Genomic DNA, 16,316 nt, shown 5'->3' on the forward strand with positions numbered 1-16,316 from the left:
AAGCAGGAACTCTGCCCCTCTGATTCTCAGTAATGATTTAATGTCTAACTTGTTCTGTGTAACTATTTTAACTTTTTTTCTTTCTTTTGGCTGCTGGTTTGTTAAACAAAGTCTGTTTAATGATTTGTTGGTTATTATTAACTTCAAACATATTTAAACAATGCTTGTATTGCAGGAAAGCCCTTCAAACAAAGGCACTCTATGAGATACAATTGGTTCTAGTATACCAATGCTATTTTAAGGCTTGTCCTTTAAAAAAGAAAATATTTTCATAACTTTTTCAGTTTGCTTCTTGTTTAAGAATGCTATTTTTTACAAATGCAAATGTGAAGAAAGCTGTGCTTTCTTCTATTTAATTTTAATAACAACATGATGGTAAGAAGGTACTTCCAGAAATCTTATTTCTGGTTCTGCAAAGGTTTAGATTAGGTTATGGATTTTGATATTTGAATAATACCGATGATAATTTGCATAGCCCTGGAAGTGTATTTGAGTATGTATGAATTTAATAATTGAAAGGAAGGTCACTTTTATTTTTTTCTTAGCCTTCATTATGAAGAACAGTGATTCATAGGATCAAAGATTTCTTAGTGCAGACATTATATAGCTATATACTTAGTACAGTGCGTTATGCTGTACAGCATGCATGTTATGCAGAAGAACTGCCGACTGGTCTTTTGACTTCTTGGATGCAGACTCCAGATAAATACCATTGCCTCATGTCAAGGGTCAGTACACACACAGTGCAAGAGTTACATTTATTCTCAGAAACCCTCAATGCTAAAGCAGTGRGAAAAAGAAAACAACCCAAAAGTGAAACCTCTGAGAAATGTCTTATAGACATTCCCAACATACAGCAAGTCCCTAGTGTTCCCAGGGAACCTCATTCCCTCCAAGGGCATGTGGAACAGAGGGAGTATCTGCAGACTCTGTTGACAGTCCTCTTCATGTGACCAAGCAATTTAGCAGCAAGAAAGGAAGGAGAGGTGTTCTCAAAGGCCTGAAGGCAAGCACAGGGAAGAAACTGTCCGAAGTTTGCTACTCACTGGCCACAGCCACAAGGGCTGTGAGCAGATTTTCCCCACACTAGTGAAATCGACATTGTATTTTTTTTTCCAGGACAGTTTATAGAAGAAAAGTTCTTTTAATTATGCTGTCAATGCAAAGAAACAGGAAATCTGCCTAGGTCTGCCCCTTTCCTCTAGATCTCTCAGGCCTCTTTATCAGTGAAGAGGCAGAAAGAGTAGACCATGCAGGCAGTGTGGGTATCTTCATTTTCCCTCATACCTTGTACATAAGGCTTTCCCATGTATAAAATAGAGAAATCTTAACCTAATGGAAAGAATTGGCAGAGCAGAAATCAATGTCTGATCTAGATTATAGACAAGAGAAAGCAGAACAGTGGTACCAAGCAAGCACCAGATATCTTTTAGTATGAGAAAGTCCAAGGGAAAACTATATTAGAAGGTAGTCCTGGCTTCTAATTCATCTGCAACTTGACTCTTCCTTTCCAAAGCTTCTTTTAGACATTTATTTTTTTGTTTTGTTTTYTTTGTTTTGTTTTGTTTTGCTTCTACAGTTACTGTGATAGTAGATAATTGTGAAATGTGATTTTCACYTCTGAGGAACAGAAAAATGCTACTGAGGTCATGATAAATTTGTTGAGATACAGTTGTCTTTTTTCTACCTTTTAGGTTGGCAAACTAATCAAAGAAGCAGCAGGGAAGAGTAATCTGAAGAGGGTTACACTGGAACTTGGAGGGAAAAGTCCTATGGTTATATTTGCGGATGCAGACTGTTAGTAGTGCTTTTATTATATAAACCTGATACACTTGCAAGTCCTACTTTTTTATTTTCTTTATTTAAAAATGGTTTGTTAAGAGGAGAATTACCACTAAAAGAGGGGTAATACTTCATTTTTTTCTGATCATGCCATAGTTTTCATTTAGATTGCCATCAGAAATTGWTGGCCTATTGATGGATTGGAGCTTCTGACAGCATCCCAACCCTCACTGTAATTAAGTATCATCCTAATTCAACGTGAATTCAAAACAATCACAAAAAGACCCAGATCGATGTTATATAGGTATATTAACTTTCTAGCCTAATATGTCTCTTGGTACTGCTTACAAAGCTAATAAAGTTGAATCAACATTTCACCTGGCACGGTSAAATATGCATTTCTCCAGGCAGACCATGCTATTCGTGATGAGAGTAGCTTTGGACATAAGTAAACAGATGAACATCTGTGTTTTGAAGGGTGAAAATACAGAAAGTACTAAAAAGGCAAATGAGGTGGTATGACAAAGGGTAATAAAGAATTTGTGCTGTGACACTCAGGTTTTTGGTTTGATGAACTCTGTGTTTCTTTGCAGTGGATGCCGCTGTGGAATTTGCACATATGGGTCTATTCTACCATCAGGGTCAGTGTTGTATAGCAGCATCTAGGATTTTTGTGGAAGAACCTATTTATGATGAATTTGTCCGCCGAAGCATTGAACGAGCAAAGAAGTATACCCTTGGGAATCCTCTGTTGCCTGGTGTACAGCAAGGCCCTCAAGTAAGTTATRTTACATGATTCTAATATAATTTGAACAGGACGTCATGTTTTAATGTCCTTATAAATTTGTTGTTGTATTAGTGTTATGGCTAAGTACAACTGTCAAGTGGCTAGGCTGAAAAAACAGAGAAAGAAACCTGAATTCTAGTCATTACTGCCACCATCGTACGCCTAAGGGTAAGCTTTGATCCTTTCCTAGTTCCCTTTACTATGGAATARGATCAAGCATGTAGAACTTAAAATACCTTGAGAAAGCTAAGAGTTGGCTGGTRAAAAAGTACAAGTTCAGTCATCTGTGTCAGAGGTTGCAAATAGCATTATATTCAAATAGTGCAACTGTAAGTGAGCAACTTGAGGAAATTAAAGTTAATAGTGTCTTTTCCAGAGTGTTAGTGTTTCTTTACCAAAGTCAGTTTTAGAGTATTATGCAATTTAAACACAGCCTGCTTATGTTATAATATTATTCCAGTAGTTGCCCCATTAAATGAATGCTAACATGCAACATTACTGCCACAGGTATGCAGCTTACATTACAGAATTTTTAAATTATTTTTCATCTAGAGTCTTATTCACATATCAGTTTGTACTACAGGATGTAAAATTTCTTGGAAAAGTTATTATGTACTCAYTTTATCTTTACAGAATAAAGGAACTATATCAGAAATAAAGCAAAATCCRGAATAAAGGAAACTCCCACACATTTGACAATGATAACATGTTCTCTATTGGCTATCGCAGGCATTTTATATAACAACAGACACCAAGTAAATTAGAAAACTGTGTTCCAAGCTGCACAAGCTTAGAAGAATTTGAAAATACTGTTGCTATTTTGATACCTGAGGTGTGTCTTCCTAATAAACTAATATCTTCAGCTGAATAAATTCAAATACTAGAGATCAGGGAGTCTGTAACAAGGAAACTCTAGGAATTTAGTGTCTGTTTTTCAGCCTAGTATATAGTTAATACCAAGCTAAGAGGAATCCACTCTCACATTATTGTTTCTTTATTTTTGTTCTAATAGTTGTTRCATTAATAATTTGAATGATAGAAAAAAAATTTTTTACTAACCAAAATGGAAGGCAACTTGAAAATAGCATTGTTGAATAGTTGAAAGAAAATGAAAACTTCATTCTCCATCAGGCTCAGCATTTGCCTTTCTTGACCTCTTTTTYTCCCTGGCAAGGTTTAGCACACAACTTCTTCACAGATTACCAAAGTTTCAGCTTCTAGAACTTGTGCAGTCCAGCTTTTGTCTTGCTGCTCTTCCAATCCAGTTTTAATGGCAAATTGTAGCCGCGCAGTTTAGAGGCATTTCGTCTGTGGTAATTACTTTAAATACCTCTCTTTGTCTCTAACTTCCTTTCTGTGCTTTGCCTGCTTCTCAGGTGTCCTGGGGCAGGCATACCACTACATCCTCTTGTCATACGGTCTCCTCAAAAGCTGTATTTGCCCTTACTGCATCATGTAGGCTCTGTGGGCAGCACCTGCCTTGGCACGGCTTTGCACAGTAGGCGTGGAGGAAGAGCTGAAGGCCCTGCTGGAATACACAGGAACATATATATGCTAATCCACACACTATCAAGAAAAATAATGATGATGATAATAATAACAGCAAAGGGACAACTGACAGCAACATAAGCTATATCATCTGAATGTTTTCTTCTCTTCATGATGTTTACGCACAAGAGGTCACCAGGGTAGCAGAAATTTTATGTCTTCAGTGTGCAATGAGGCAATTGTTTGAAAGCACAGTGACAAAGGGAGTGCAGGGAACTAAGAATCACATTCGTATAAATATCCTCATAAATAAATGTTTTTATAAAAATAAGCTTTTATCACATTTTTTGTTGAATAACTGTTTAGTCTAAAATGTCTCCAGGATTCCCCAAAACCTTTTAAAAATATTGTTTTATTTAATGACCACAGTAATACTTGTTCCTTATGCTGACATGGTAAAAGAGAGTAAGATGCAAATGAGCCAATGCTGAATATTGTAGTATGACCACAGAGAAGCAGCTTCTGTGCAAGAATAACTGTTCCTTTGGAAGTATTCTGTGTCTTCATGAACCACTGCTTGAAGCATTGAACTTTGAAAAAATTCAGAAAAGAACAATGAAATTGTGAAAGTGGCTTCTAACAAGCAAGATTTACCAATGATTTTCTCTTGAAATAAATGTTACCTTGTACAAAATTTCCATGTGGGCATAAAGTGGTGGAGTGTTGATGTGGAGAGGAATGGAAAAGTGATATATTTCTATACTGCATTTAGAACTTTCTGGGCCCTGTTTCCAGTTATTTCTTTGCCACTGAAAACTGTAAGGGACTGGAGGAAGGCAAGCCTCTTGGTACTGCTATCATAAACTCCTTTCCTAGCAAACACTGTAGTTCTGCTATACTATAGAGCCGAAATGAAAATGGCACAGATTATATTTGTCCGTGGATTTGTGCATAGAGCAAGAGTTGGCTTCATCCAGCAGACAATTTGCCATCTATGTTTTTCAGGCTCAGATGTAAAAACCTTTTTTCCACTAACATGTCGGAAAGGACTGAAAACAGGAATGAATTTCAGTTATGTTGTATCATTGCTGGTTTTTAACTTTCTTTAAATAGTTTAGGAAAACAGGGTGGCCGGCCTGCTGGCCCCAGTGAAATGTGGAAGAATCCCACCGGCTGCATCAAGCTCTCTGCTACAATTGCAGAATCAAGTCCAGCAATTCTCATTTTAATGGGAAATTTGTAGTTGATGCAAATACTGAATGAATTGTAGATTGCATTCATTTTATAGAGCATTTTTCTTTTTCCTTTTCTTTCTTCTTTCTCCTCTCCTCTCCTCTCCTCTCCTCTCCTCTCCTCTCCTCTCCTCTCCTCTGCTCTGCTCTGCTCTGCTCTGCTCTGCTCTCTAGGGAAAAAGAGGATATCAGACCCCATAGAGCTGATTCTCTTATGCCTAAATTTTTTCTTGCTGATTCATCTGAAAAGCCTGTAAAGTTTTCAGAAGTTAAGCCCAGAATGTAGGGCTTTCCAGCTGTTTCACTTCAATCCATACAAAGCTAAAACATTGTTACAGTGCAGTTAATGGGTTAGAAAATAATTTTTATCAGTGTACACTGTTTTCATCCCTATAATATCTTATTAATTTTTTTTTAGATTGATAAGGAGCAATTTCAAAAAATCCTGGAGCTAATTGAGAGTGGGAAGAAAGAAGGAGCCAAACTGGAATGTGGAGGAGGTCCATGGGGAGACAAAGGTTACTTCATCCAGCCCACAGTGTTTTCTAATGTTACAGATGATATGCGCATTGCCAAAGAAGAGGTAAATAAATTCTTAGCAGTTTGTACTTTCACTGGAGACTGCATGTTTAAGTATCTGTACAAACTATCCATTTAGAAGGTCAAGTGGTTACATAAAATTATTCCCAGCAAACCTGTCATTCTAGCCTGGTGCAGTTTAAGATGGTTTCTTGTGCCCATTCTGGCAGCTCGGTGGAGGTGAGAGAGAGGAGAAGGAGCCAACAAAGGCTCCAGCTTAAGCTGATAGGAGATAAGTGTTAAATTTGGGACTGTTAATTGCATTGCTCCCGTGTCTCTCATACCAGAGTCATGGTAACCTGTAACAGAGAAACAAACCTTGGAGGCATAGCTTGCAAGTACATTGCCCCTCCCCATAAGGACCCATGGCATTGGGGTTTTGACACAGTTCTACAACAAGGAACTATTCTGTAACCAGAGAAAAGTGTTTAACTCTGCCTCCACAAGCTTTTATTTTTATTTTTTTTTTCTTTTTGGTGGCAAGACAAAAAAGCAGAGTTCTGCCTCTGCAGAGTTTATTTAACCTAGATCAGTTTGCAGATGCGCCCATGTAGCGCTGAAGGTGGCTGAAACAGTGCCTAGGCAGCAATGGCCAGCTGGATGTGAGAGGAGAGGGCTAAGAGTGCAGAGCTGCTTTGCTTGAGAAATTTAATTGGTTAAACAGAGCCTTAAAGTACAGTCTTGGCTTCCTCTCATCTGCTTTTTTACATTCACCTTGATTTTAACATCTGCAATTGCATTGCAATTGGTGCCCATTATGCTTCTGCATACTAGATGGCTCCTTTGAAATCAGCACAACCCTAGTTATTACTTTACATAGCCATCAATACTGCAGCTGCATTCTGCTAAAAGTACCCAGTGCATTCATCCAGAGTAAATAGACTGACTTAACACTGGATCACACAGAGTTCATTACATAGGGGAGAAGAAAAGGAGAGCACTACCTAAGAAGTAAGTCTGATTATTTTGCGATCTGGGAGTCAGGTGAGAAACTACACAGAGATGTGTTTCTTCATGGATTTATTAGTATCCTGTGGGCCAGCAATATCACAACTGTTCTTCAAATCTATTGAACAGTGAAACCGCAGTGAGCCAGGGAAATATGAAAATACTCAGGTTCTGAATATCACAGGTTGAACTCTGGAACCCTGTTCAGTAGTTTTCTGATTTATTTAAATAAAATCAGGCAACTATAGTTAGCAACTTAGCATGAAACCCTGTTGCCAGTTAAATCACAAGGAAAGCTCATGATGATTTCTATGGGAAGAAAACCCGTTTGATGTGTCAGTGCTCTCCTTCCCCTGCCCAACATTAGCACCATGTGGTGGCACTGACACCTCTGGATGAGAACACAGAGTGAAGAGGTAGCAGGAAGCTGACACTGACAGAGTATTCTCCCATATACTACTTAACACCCAGAAGGAGATCATAATTAGTTACTTTACTTCATGTATATGTCTGGTTGTGAAGCTACTTGCATCAATAAAAACTCTAACAAAAAGTTCAGGAGAAGAAGAAGCTGAATGTCTTTTTCAATTAAATGGAGTTTAGAAAAGAAAATGACAGTTTACTGGTATCTAGCATAGATCTATATTGTGATTTCATGCGAGGTACCTCTATGCCAGGTGTCTCTTTCTTATTTTCATCATTTATTTTCAATTTATTTATTATTTATTGCTTTATTATTCCTTTTACAATAGGCTATCTTGATATGTGGCATAATACACCAATCTTATGGTTATGTGAACTTACAATTCTGTTCTAAGAAGCATAATCTTGACTAAATGGAATAAAACCCATTTGAAAGAAAATAACTTTTAAAAATGTAAATTATTCAAAATAAATAATGAACTATACTAATCCACTTAATATGTGTGTGTATGTTTCCAAAATAGATATTTGGACCTGTTCAACAAATCATGAAGTTTAAAACTACAGACGAAGCTATCAGGAGGGCAAACAACACAACCTACGGCTTAGCAGCAGCAGTTTTTACCAAAGACATTGATAAAGCACTGACATTTACAGCTGCTCTTCAGGCTGGAGTAGTATGGTAAGAAATGATTTTTTTTAATTCTTCCTCCTTTAGATCTGCAAGTTTCAATGGCAGTAATTGGCAGGGGTAGACACTTACATTTCAATCCTTGGCCATCTTCAAAGAGGTGGACTAATGCCATCCTCCTCTGCTTCTCTTTCCTACACCTTTCCATGTTTAACATACCATGAAGTAAATATTTTTTGCAAGTCCCTACATGATTCTCCTGTAAAGTCATTTTGAAAAATGGAAGACTTGCTTAAAAGGAAAAGAGAGAAGAAGGATCCAGTGAGAGTGTCGCTTTCCTTCCCATTCAGAATCGTGGAAGAGCTCAACATATACTCAGTTTGGAGGGATCACTTTTGTCCGATGTAAAGAAATCTGTAATTGGAAGGCTTTTGGCCAATAGCTTGGGTGGAATTTCCTCTTGTGATTAAAGTGGTTGATTGAGTGTGTCTGCAAGAAGGTTGGAACCAGAAACGGGAGGAGATCAGGTACAAGGAGGCAGGATCAGATGTATGGCAGGTACTATGAGGCAGGAGAAAGAGCCAAGAAGCTGCCATGCTGAGGTGGAGCAGAAAGTGGCTCCTTTCCTGCAGGGAGCTGGAGGAGAAAGGCTGGAGCAAAGGAGAATGAAAGCTTGGAGGAAGAGCAGACTGAATCTCATGGCTATCGTTGGCAAGAAGACCTGTATTTCCCTACAGACATCACAGCACATCAGACAGAGAACAGACGGTTTGCTTGAACCCAAAACGCGTCTCCCTTTTATAGTACATCTCAGGGAACTTGTAGCCAGCACAAAYTCCTGCCCAGGTCCTGTGCCCTAAACAAACATGCTTTCTAAAACTTTGTTAATATTTTAACTCAAGTATTGATGTTCTTTTAAAATGAAGAATGTTTAAAAGAAAAACAAAAGCTTTATTTTTTATTCTTATGTCAGAGTTGATCTTCCTAGATCCTCAGCTACAAGAAAAATCTCTAATTTGCCAATGTTGCAAGACAGAAAGAATTTCTCAGCTAGAGAGCAGAATGCTCATTCCAATAAAACTCTTCACACTACAAATTCTCAATACGAAATTCTCTTCTTAATAACAAGCCTACCGGTTAATGTATTTCTGCCCTCAAAAACAGCATAGAATGTCAAACAGCATCAAATAAAATTCCCTAAATAGGGACTGAAGTGATCCTTGTTGGAAGCATATCTGCAGAAGACTAACCATGACTAGTCTTTGATCTGTAAGCTGATGCAGTAGTGAGGAAGGAGATTTACCATAGTTAGAAAGATTAGACTGTCACTGTGTTTGAAGACCCTTTATCAATGGTAACACATGGTCATATCCAGTAGTATAACTTCCAGTGATATTTTGTTTCTCTGAATCTTCATTTACATGGATTTTTGAAATACGTTTAATCATAAGTAGTTTGTGAATATCACCATAAGTTTATTAAGTCAAAGGAACAACACCGATTTTTCAGAAATGGAWAAATTGTACTACACTGTGTAAAGTCATTTTTCTGTTCTTCCAGGGTTAACTGCTATAGTGCATTGTCTGCTCAGTGTCCTTTTGGAGGATTTAAGATGTCAGGAAATGGACGAGAAATGTAAGTAAATACTTTTCTAAGTGTAGATTTGCAAGAACTGTAAAATGAAATTCCAAAGCCCAGTGTTAATATTCGTGACTAGGATGCCCAGTTTGAGATTTTCTCCCTGTTATTACAGAGCCAAGCAAAGATTTGCTCTATAAAAGCAGTGAGAAAATTGTTTGCATGTCTTTTCAAAATTATACCTTTTAGTATCTTTGCTATATATATAAAACTGATCATTGTGTTTACACTGTGTAGTTTTTGCATACCTATATACAGTGTCGTTTGCATTAAAGCATATATACAGTCCTGCATAGTTTGTCAAATCCCTTTTAAGTGTTCAGTTTTTGAAATCAGAAGACCTTCTTGCTCCAGTTTCAAAATCTTTGATTTACAAAAAAGTTTTCAGGTTGACAGTGCTGTGGCAACAAAGTTTTTGCAATACTGTCCAGCTTGGTCAAAAGCTGTGACAAAAACAGCTCTCTGAAGTCTTTAAGCCTTTGGCCTTTTCTCAAATTAGTAGTACCAAAGTATAAACAACTGAAATGCTAACTGAATTCTTTTGAATATCTAAGGTTTAGTCCAGTTTCAATACCTTGTTTATCTGTATTCATTTTGATCTTCCTGTTAGCAAACAAATCAAGTGATGTGTTTTATCATGAAATAAGAGAGATCATATTTGTTTGTTATATTATATAGCATTATGTCTTCTGGGGGTTTTGGGAACATAAATCACAGCAGCCTTTTGCCAAAGAATGCCACATAAATGAGAATAACAACCAAATTATTTTTACAGAAAATAATAAATATCAAAACATGTAATTTTCCCTTTTGTTAATTCAAATACAAAGTACTTTTACAAAATTATGGAAGTAATTCAATAATGTATGTGCAGGCATAATGCATCAGAGCTTCTTTTCCTTTCTTTTTTTTTTTCCTTTTTAAGAGGGAAAAGCTAGGGTTTTCATGCTTGCTCATCACTGGACTCAATCTGCTCCTGATGGCAAGATTCCCACTGACTTCAAAGGAAACAGAGTTATGCAAGTGCTGAGAGCTTTAGAAAATGTCAAAATGAAAAAAATATATATATATAATAATAATTTAGGCCATTACTATCAAGGAATGTTTTACATTTGCTGAATACCAAAAATTGGAAGATCATCAATTCTGAATTATTGTCCTTTGCAGAAATACTTTTGGGATTTATCTGCTGGAAATGATAGAAAAACAATAACATAGTAAGATAAGGATTAATATTGTCTGTAATAATGCATTTTAAAGGAGCCTAGCTTTTGTGCATAGGAATTTTTTTCCTAATGTTTGATGCATAATCATAAGTAGCGAACCAACAAAAAGGTACTTCTGCCATAAAGAAATGAAGGAACTACTATTAAATAGATTACTGCCACGGAAAAAAGAAATTCAATGCCAAATAATCTTGTAAACAACATGTGATAAAAAATTTAGGAGTGGAAGAAAAAAATGTGTGAAACAATTATACTGTATCAAGGCATATCTAGAATTTCCTTGAATCACAGAGGAAAACTCCCTAAATTCCTGGAATGATAATATCATTGTGAAGTAAACTATTGAATGTTACATATTAACAGGATGCCTCTTCAAAATAGCTTGAAAAGGAAATTAGTAAAAATTTTCCCACACCATTCAGTCCTGAGCATAGATTTCTGTTTTGCATACCTACGTACCTAGTGAGATGACCATGGGAACTGAATAGCATTATATTGCAGCAATTATTGTTCTATAAAAGAATCAAATTTTATCTAAATGATGTAATTGCATCAAATACATAACACCTAGGCACACAGGCAATTTCATCTCATAAGGTAAAATTTAAAGGTGGAGTTATATTACGTGTCACTAAGAGTTAAGATCTTTTTTCACTGTCAAAGAGATATTTTAGTGGATTATTTATGTCACCTCCCTTTACCTGAGATGAAGCACTGTTCTCTGACTCTGAGGAAAACTGACAGCTGAGAAAGACCTTTGCAAAAGACTTGCTGAGTGTGCTTGTGAAGACTTAGTATGTCCCTGATTTGGTGATCAGAGACCCAATTTAGAAACGCACTAAACTGATTAAACAGCATTCTTCTACACAGAAATAGAATTGTTCTCTCTCACGCTTTTCACAGTAAACCATTGCCATTCCTTTTCAAAAAACATCCAGCAGCAATCCAGCTGCATAGACATCTTCAGAATATACCTAGGGTACTTGTTATACATCTGGTCAATTGTACAATACCAYAGAAAATCCCATCCAGGACATAACTCATGTTAAAAAGCATTAGTCTAAGTATTGCCTTTGTTTCTCTTTTATCTAGGGGAGAATATGGCCTTCATGAATATACAGAAGTTAAGGCCGTCACAATCAAAATCCCACAGAAGAACTCATAATGCTGCTTGAGGTGTCAAATTCAGCTTCTTCAAGTGCTAAATGACTCTGCAAATGCCATTTGAATTCTCAGAAATTTTATATCCCAAATTATTCATTAGCCTTTTGCTTTCTGATTGTATAAGAGATACTTGCTTGCATTAACAATATAAACAATAATGTAGAATATTACAATGTGATTAACTGCGAGAAGGAAACTTCAATGTCTGGAACATAGCTAACATTTTGAAAATCATATTAAGAAATGACTGTCTTTCATCTTCTTTGGAAGTTATCTGTAGTGCTGTGAAAATATTCCTTTTTCAGTACACCATACATGTACAGCTTGAATTTCTGTGCTCTTCTAAATAGTAGATGGCAAGCTTCTCTTTGTATTTTCTTTTCCTGTGGCCTTACAAAAGCACTTATGAGTAACTAGCAGATAGATATCTTTCTGTGTCTTTGGAAAATCATAAACTACTCCTAGATGTAATTCTTAGAATGTTGAATTTATTCATAYTAAGTACTACACAAATATAATCTGGATATTATTAAATATTAAAATCCACCTTAAAAAGAATATTGTTTCTGTTATTCTTTTCYATTGCACTGGTTTACCACTGGGCACTGTATAGCACATATTTTATACCCTTAAAGAGGCACTACTGTCTCGGTAGTGTGTTTAGTCATGAGAAGTATATTATATTGGCTATACGGAGACTAAACTCCCTAGYTCTTTGACAGTATTATAAACTGAAAAATACGAACACAAACAAAGAACACCAGCCAATTTGCCAGGAGCCAGCACTGGGCTTTGTAGTGATAAGTATATCGTRAAGTCTTAAACAGATGACAAGCGAGAAATAAAAGTGCGTCGGCGACAGGAGGGAAGTGCAGGGGAGGCAAAGGAGGCTCCTTTCTGGTTTATATTGGCTCCATTTTCCCTGTACTCACACACCTACATGTCACCCACATGCACCCTTCACTCCTTCCTCCTCTTCCCAGCCCACCCGTTTCCTTTCAGCCGCTTCCTTCAGCGTCTCTTTTCCGCACAGTTGCTCTCACAAAGACCTTCCCCAGACCCACACCTCTCAAGATGACGGTAACCCTTTAAGGTCCCTCCATCTACACAGCTTTGCTGTTTTTGTTATTCCCCTCCAAGGGTGGCTTGCGTCAGCAGCCACCAGACCAACTCTTGGGTGGTGATCTTCAGGCACCGAGTAACCTGCTGCCAACAGGGTCATATTTTCTCTAAACCTCGCTGAAGTCTAGAGCCACAATTCATCTCTTGGTAATATACACACACTACATATACATATACATATACATATATATATATAAATATATATATACACACACATATATAGCCTTATGTACAAACCCTACCCATTACGAAAAATAAGGCACATTTAAACGCTTAAGCAGGAAATACTGAGAAATTGCACAGTATTGAAAGGAATGCAGTTTTGTTCATTTGGGTATATCATCTTTTTTTTAAAAAAAAAGGGGGGGGGGGATTACAACAAAACCCTGATCAGGTTTTCACGTTGTGCCTCTTCTCTGGATGCAAACAACTTTTGTCTTTAGGGAAGTTAAGAACAGAAAGCAGGCCTTGTGACAGAGGTCCTTCCCTTCACAGGCATCCGTATCATCTGACTTTGAAGGGTGATTCTTCCAAATCCCATTCATTTGCCCTCTGAAACAATTTCACTAGCCATAGTTCTCAAAAAACCCAGTCCACATCCCATGTTAAGAAATGTAAAAAAGTCATAAAAGAGAGAAAAGAAGGAATACTGAACTGAAAATAGAAATGCACTGTGGTAATGTTTACCAGAGCTTATTCAAAGGAAGAAAATGTGCAAAAGAAAGCACAGAAATCAAAATAAATACCAAATAAATAAAAAAGAACATCATGAAAAAATAAGCTGCAAAGAAGTAAAAAAAGACAAAACACTCCAAAAGACTTTAAAAGCAATAGGGGACAGTGTATTACAGGAAATCTGGATATAATAAAAGATTAAACATTTAAAAGGAAATACAAGGCAGTATGTAGAGCAGGTATGGGGCTTCATAAATCTCTCATTCTCCAAATTCTGCTCTAGCTGGAGTCAAAAAAGAATAGAAATAAGCCAAAAGAGGGTAACTTTTGCATTATGGTTTGGATTAGGAGTGCACCTTTGAAGTGATTTTCCCAATGGTCCCTATGTACTGCACTTTGGTTCACATGGGGAGATATAGCTCACAGGGACAGACTGGCACCAGCCTGAAGCAAACCCCTCCGACTGTGTGCAGCATGGGCAGAGGGTCTCCACCACCCAGCAGGGTCCTTTTACAGCATAGGGCTGCAAATCCAGCACTGCTAGGCTGCACTATCTGCTACTATAAGTATAAGCAAAGAGTGTCTTTGAAATGTAAGCCAAGGAATGGAGGGGGAAAAAAGCACAAATACAAAGGGATACAGGAACGACTGACTCTGTCCTTGCATATTTGTATRTATTCTTATTTGCAATACCTGAAGTATTTTTATACTGAAAAGAAGCTTGGTGATGTTCTTGATTTGTCAATTTAAAAAAGTCTGATCTAAAGGTAACATCTATCACTGACTTCTGATCACTGAAGTGACATCTATCACTGACACACAGAAAGTTCTCAGCTTTGCAGTAATTTTGAGTCAGAGAAGTCTGCAGTGTGTACTAAGAGCAAGMAAGAGAGAGAGAGAGAACAAAAGAAGGCAAAGGCTACCATTCAGCCAAGGTGAAAAACACAGGTATTTCAACAGAACCAAGTACAGCTTTGGGTTAAACTGATGACAAGCTAAAGTTGTTCCCAAGAAATGCCAGTGTAAAGAGATACACCTTATGGCTTCTGCTTGGTTTAAAGAATTCAATATGAGTGTGTTTGTCTAAAGTATTTGAGATATGTTTGAAGGAGGCACACCAAAGTCTCCATAAATTGCACAGCCCATTCTACCTAACAAGAGCAAGTCAATTCACACTGTTTGACAAACGCATCCAACCCAAAAGAATTTCAGAATATAGCCCCATTTTTCCTCATCTGCTCAGCTGCTAACTCAGCATTGCAGAGTCAACATCAAGGGTGGATTCTATCCACGGTACGCACACTGTGAATAAAGCAAATTCTCAGAAATGAGCTCTACCAAAGAGTTCTTTCACAATTAAGAGTGTTCTTAAGTTACTGCTAAAGACTTCATTCATCTTCCGATGAAATATCTTTGTAACATCTTTGCAGCTACATCTGCGGATGGGTACAGTGGCTTGTGATTACTCAGCCTGGGCAGGTTTAAATGAGGACTTACACCCTGTAAATATTACAGAGGTAATTAAGGAGGCCCTTTCTTTCTGGGGTTGAATCACAGTCTTGTTACTCTTGTTATATGCCAAAGTAGCACCACTGAAATTTATTTACTAGGATGAAACATAAGAAGAGCAATAGTTGATCTCTGTTTAAACACTGCCCATAACATTAGTGAAGTTGTGTTCAACGTTTCACAGAAAAGAAAAATTAAGAAGGAAAGTGAACTTGTTGCACTTGTTTTCAAGCTCCTGAAAAACGATTACTATAATCAGCAGCCATTACTGAATATATGTTTTATGTTTAGATTAAAATGCTGACTGTTTTTAACTATGCTATTCCAAGGCAGTAAGTGCCCTGATAAGCAATCTACAACATAATAAAATCGTAGCAGCATTGAATATGACCTTTCCTCCAGGCATCTATCAATGTCCTTTCTACTTCTTTAATGTTATTGAATACACACATCTAATTTTGAACAAAAGCTTTGCTGAAGAGATGTTTATGTAGAGTTCTTGCAAAGCTATCTTTTCAAGTTATTTCAGACCATGTGGAAAAGCAAGTCCTGGAAATTTGAAATCCTTAACACCAATGTCCTGCTGTTACCCAGGTTGTCCTTCCCCCACATACACACTACTTTACATAAAGAGGGGGAAAGTTGTTGAATGGCAATAGCAAGAAAGAGGGACCCTCAGGCTATTTCTGGCAGAATAGTGAAGCTGTAAGGAATTCTCATTCTCTCTCAAGAAAGAAAATTACTGATAATCCCAAGATGCCAGATATCCAGGTCTTAAGACAGACAAGAGAAGATATGGAAAAAATATTCAGAGTAAGAAAGGCATCTGGCTTGGATAAGGAGTGAAAATTCCCTGATGAAGTAGGTTTTAGGGAGGAATTTGAAAGATGTGAGATCTTGGCAGGCAGAAAGGGTTGGGGGGAGGAGAGGGGGATATTCCATCTGTGACACAAAGGATAACACAAAAGACAAGTGCAGGAGAAAAAGGGAGAAAGGAAGGGAGCAATAGCAGAAGTGAAAGGAGTGAGACCAGGAATGAAAGGAAGGTTGTGTGTCACCTTGACACGCTGTAAGATCTCTGAGTTCACATTAAGGGCTTTAATAGGCACTCC

The 16,316-nt window shown here is 37.3% G+C and overlaps 1 protein-coding gene across 2 annotated transcripts in view; it reads left to right on the top strand.

Annotated features, from left to right (window-relative positions):
- Nucleotides 1-12,394, top strand: part of ALDH1A1 (aldehyde dehydrogenase 1 family member A1) — a 48,821-nt gene extending 36,427 nt beyond the window's left edge. For both annotated transcript variants that reach the window (XM_085312467.1, XM_085312476.1), the window contains 6 exons: nt 1,695-1,797; nt 2,376-2,560; nt 5,708-5,872; nt 7,764-7,921; nt 9,431-9,505; nt 11,827-12,394. In XM_085312467.1, coding sequence (XP_085168593.1) covers nt 1,695-1,797; nt 2,376-2,560; nt 5,708-5,872; nt 7,764-7,921; nt 9,431-9,505; nt 11,827-11,899 — 759 coding nt within the window. In that variant the 3' untranslated portion in view covers nt 11,900-12,394. The remainder of the gene's footprint in view (nt 1-1,694; nt 1,798-2,375; nt 2,561-5,707; nt 5,873-7,763; nt 7,922-9,430; nt 9,506-11,826) is intronic.
- Nucleotides 12,395-16,316: the final 3,922 nt, after the last annotated feature.

This window comes from Rhea americana, unplaced genomic scaffold, assembly GCF_003343005.1.
Source record: "Rhea americana isolate MKP2758 unplaced genomic scaffold, rheAme1 scaffold_11, whole genome shotgun sequence".
In the NCBI taxonomy this organism is placed as follows: Eukaryota; Metazoa; Chordata; class Aves; order Rheiformes; family Rheidae; genus Rhea; species Rhea americana.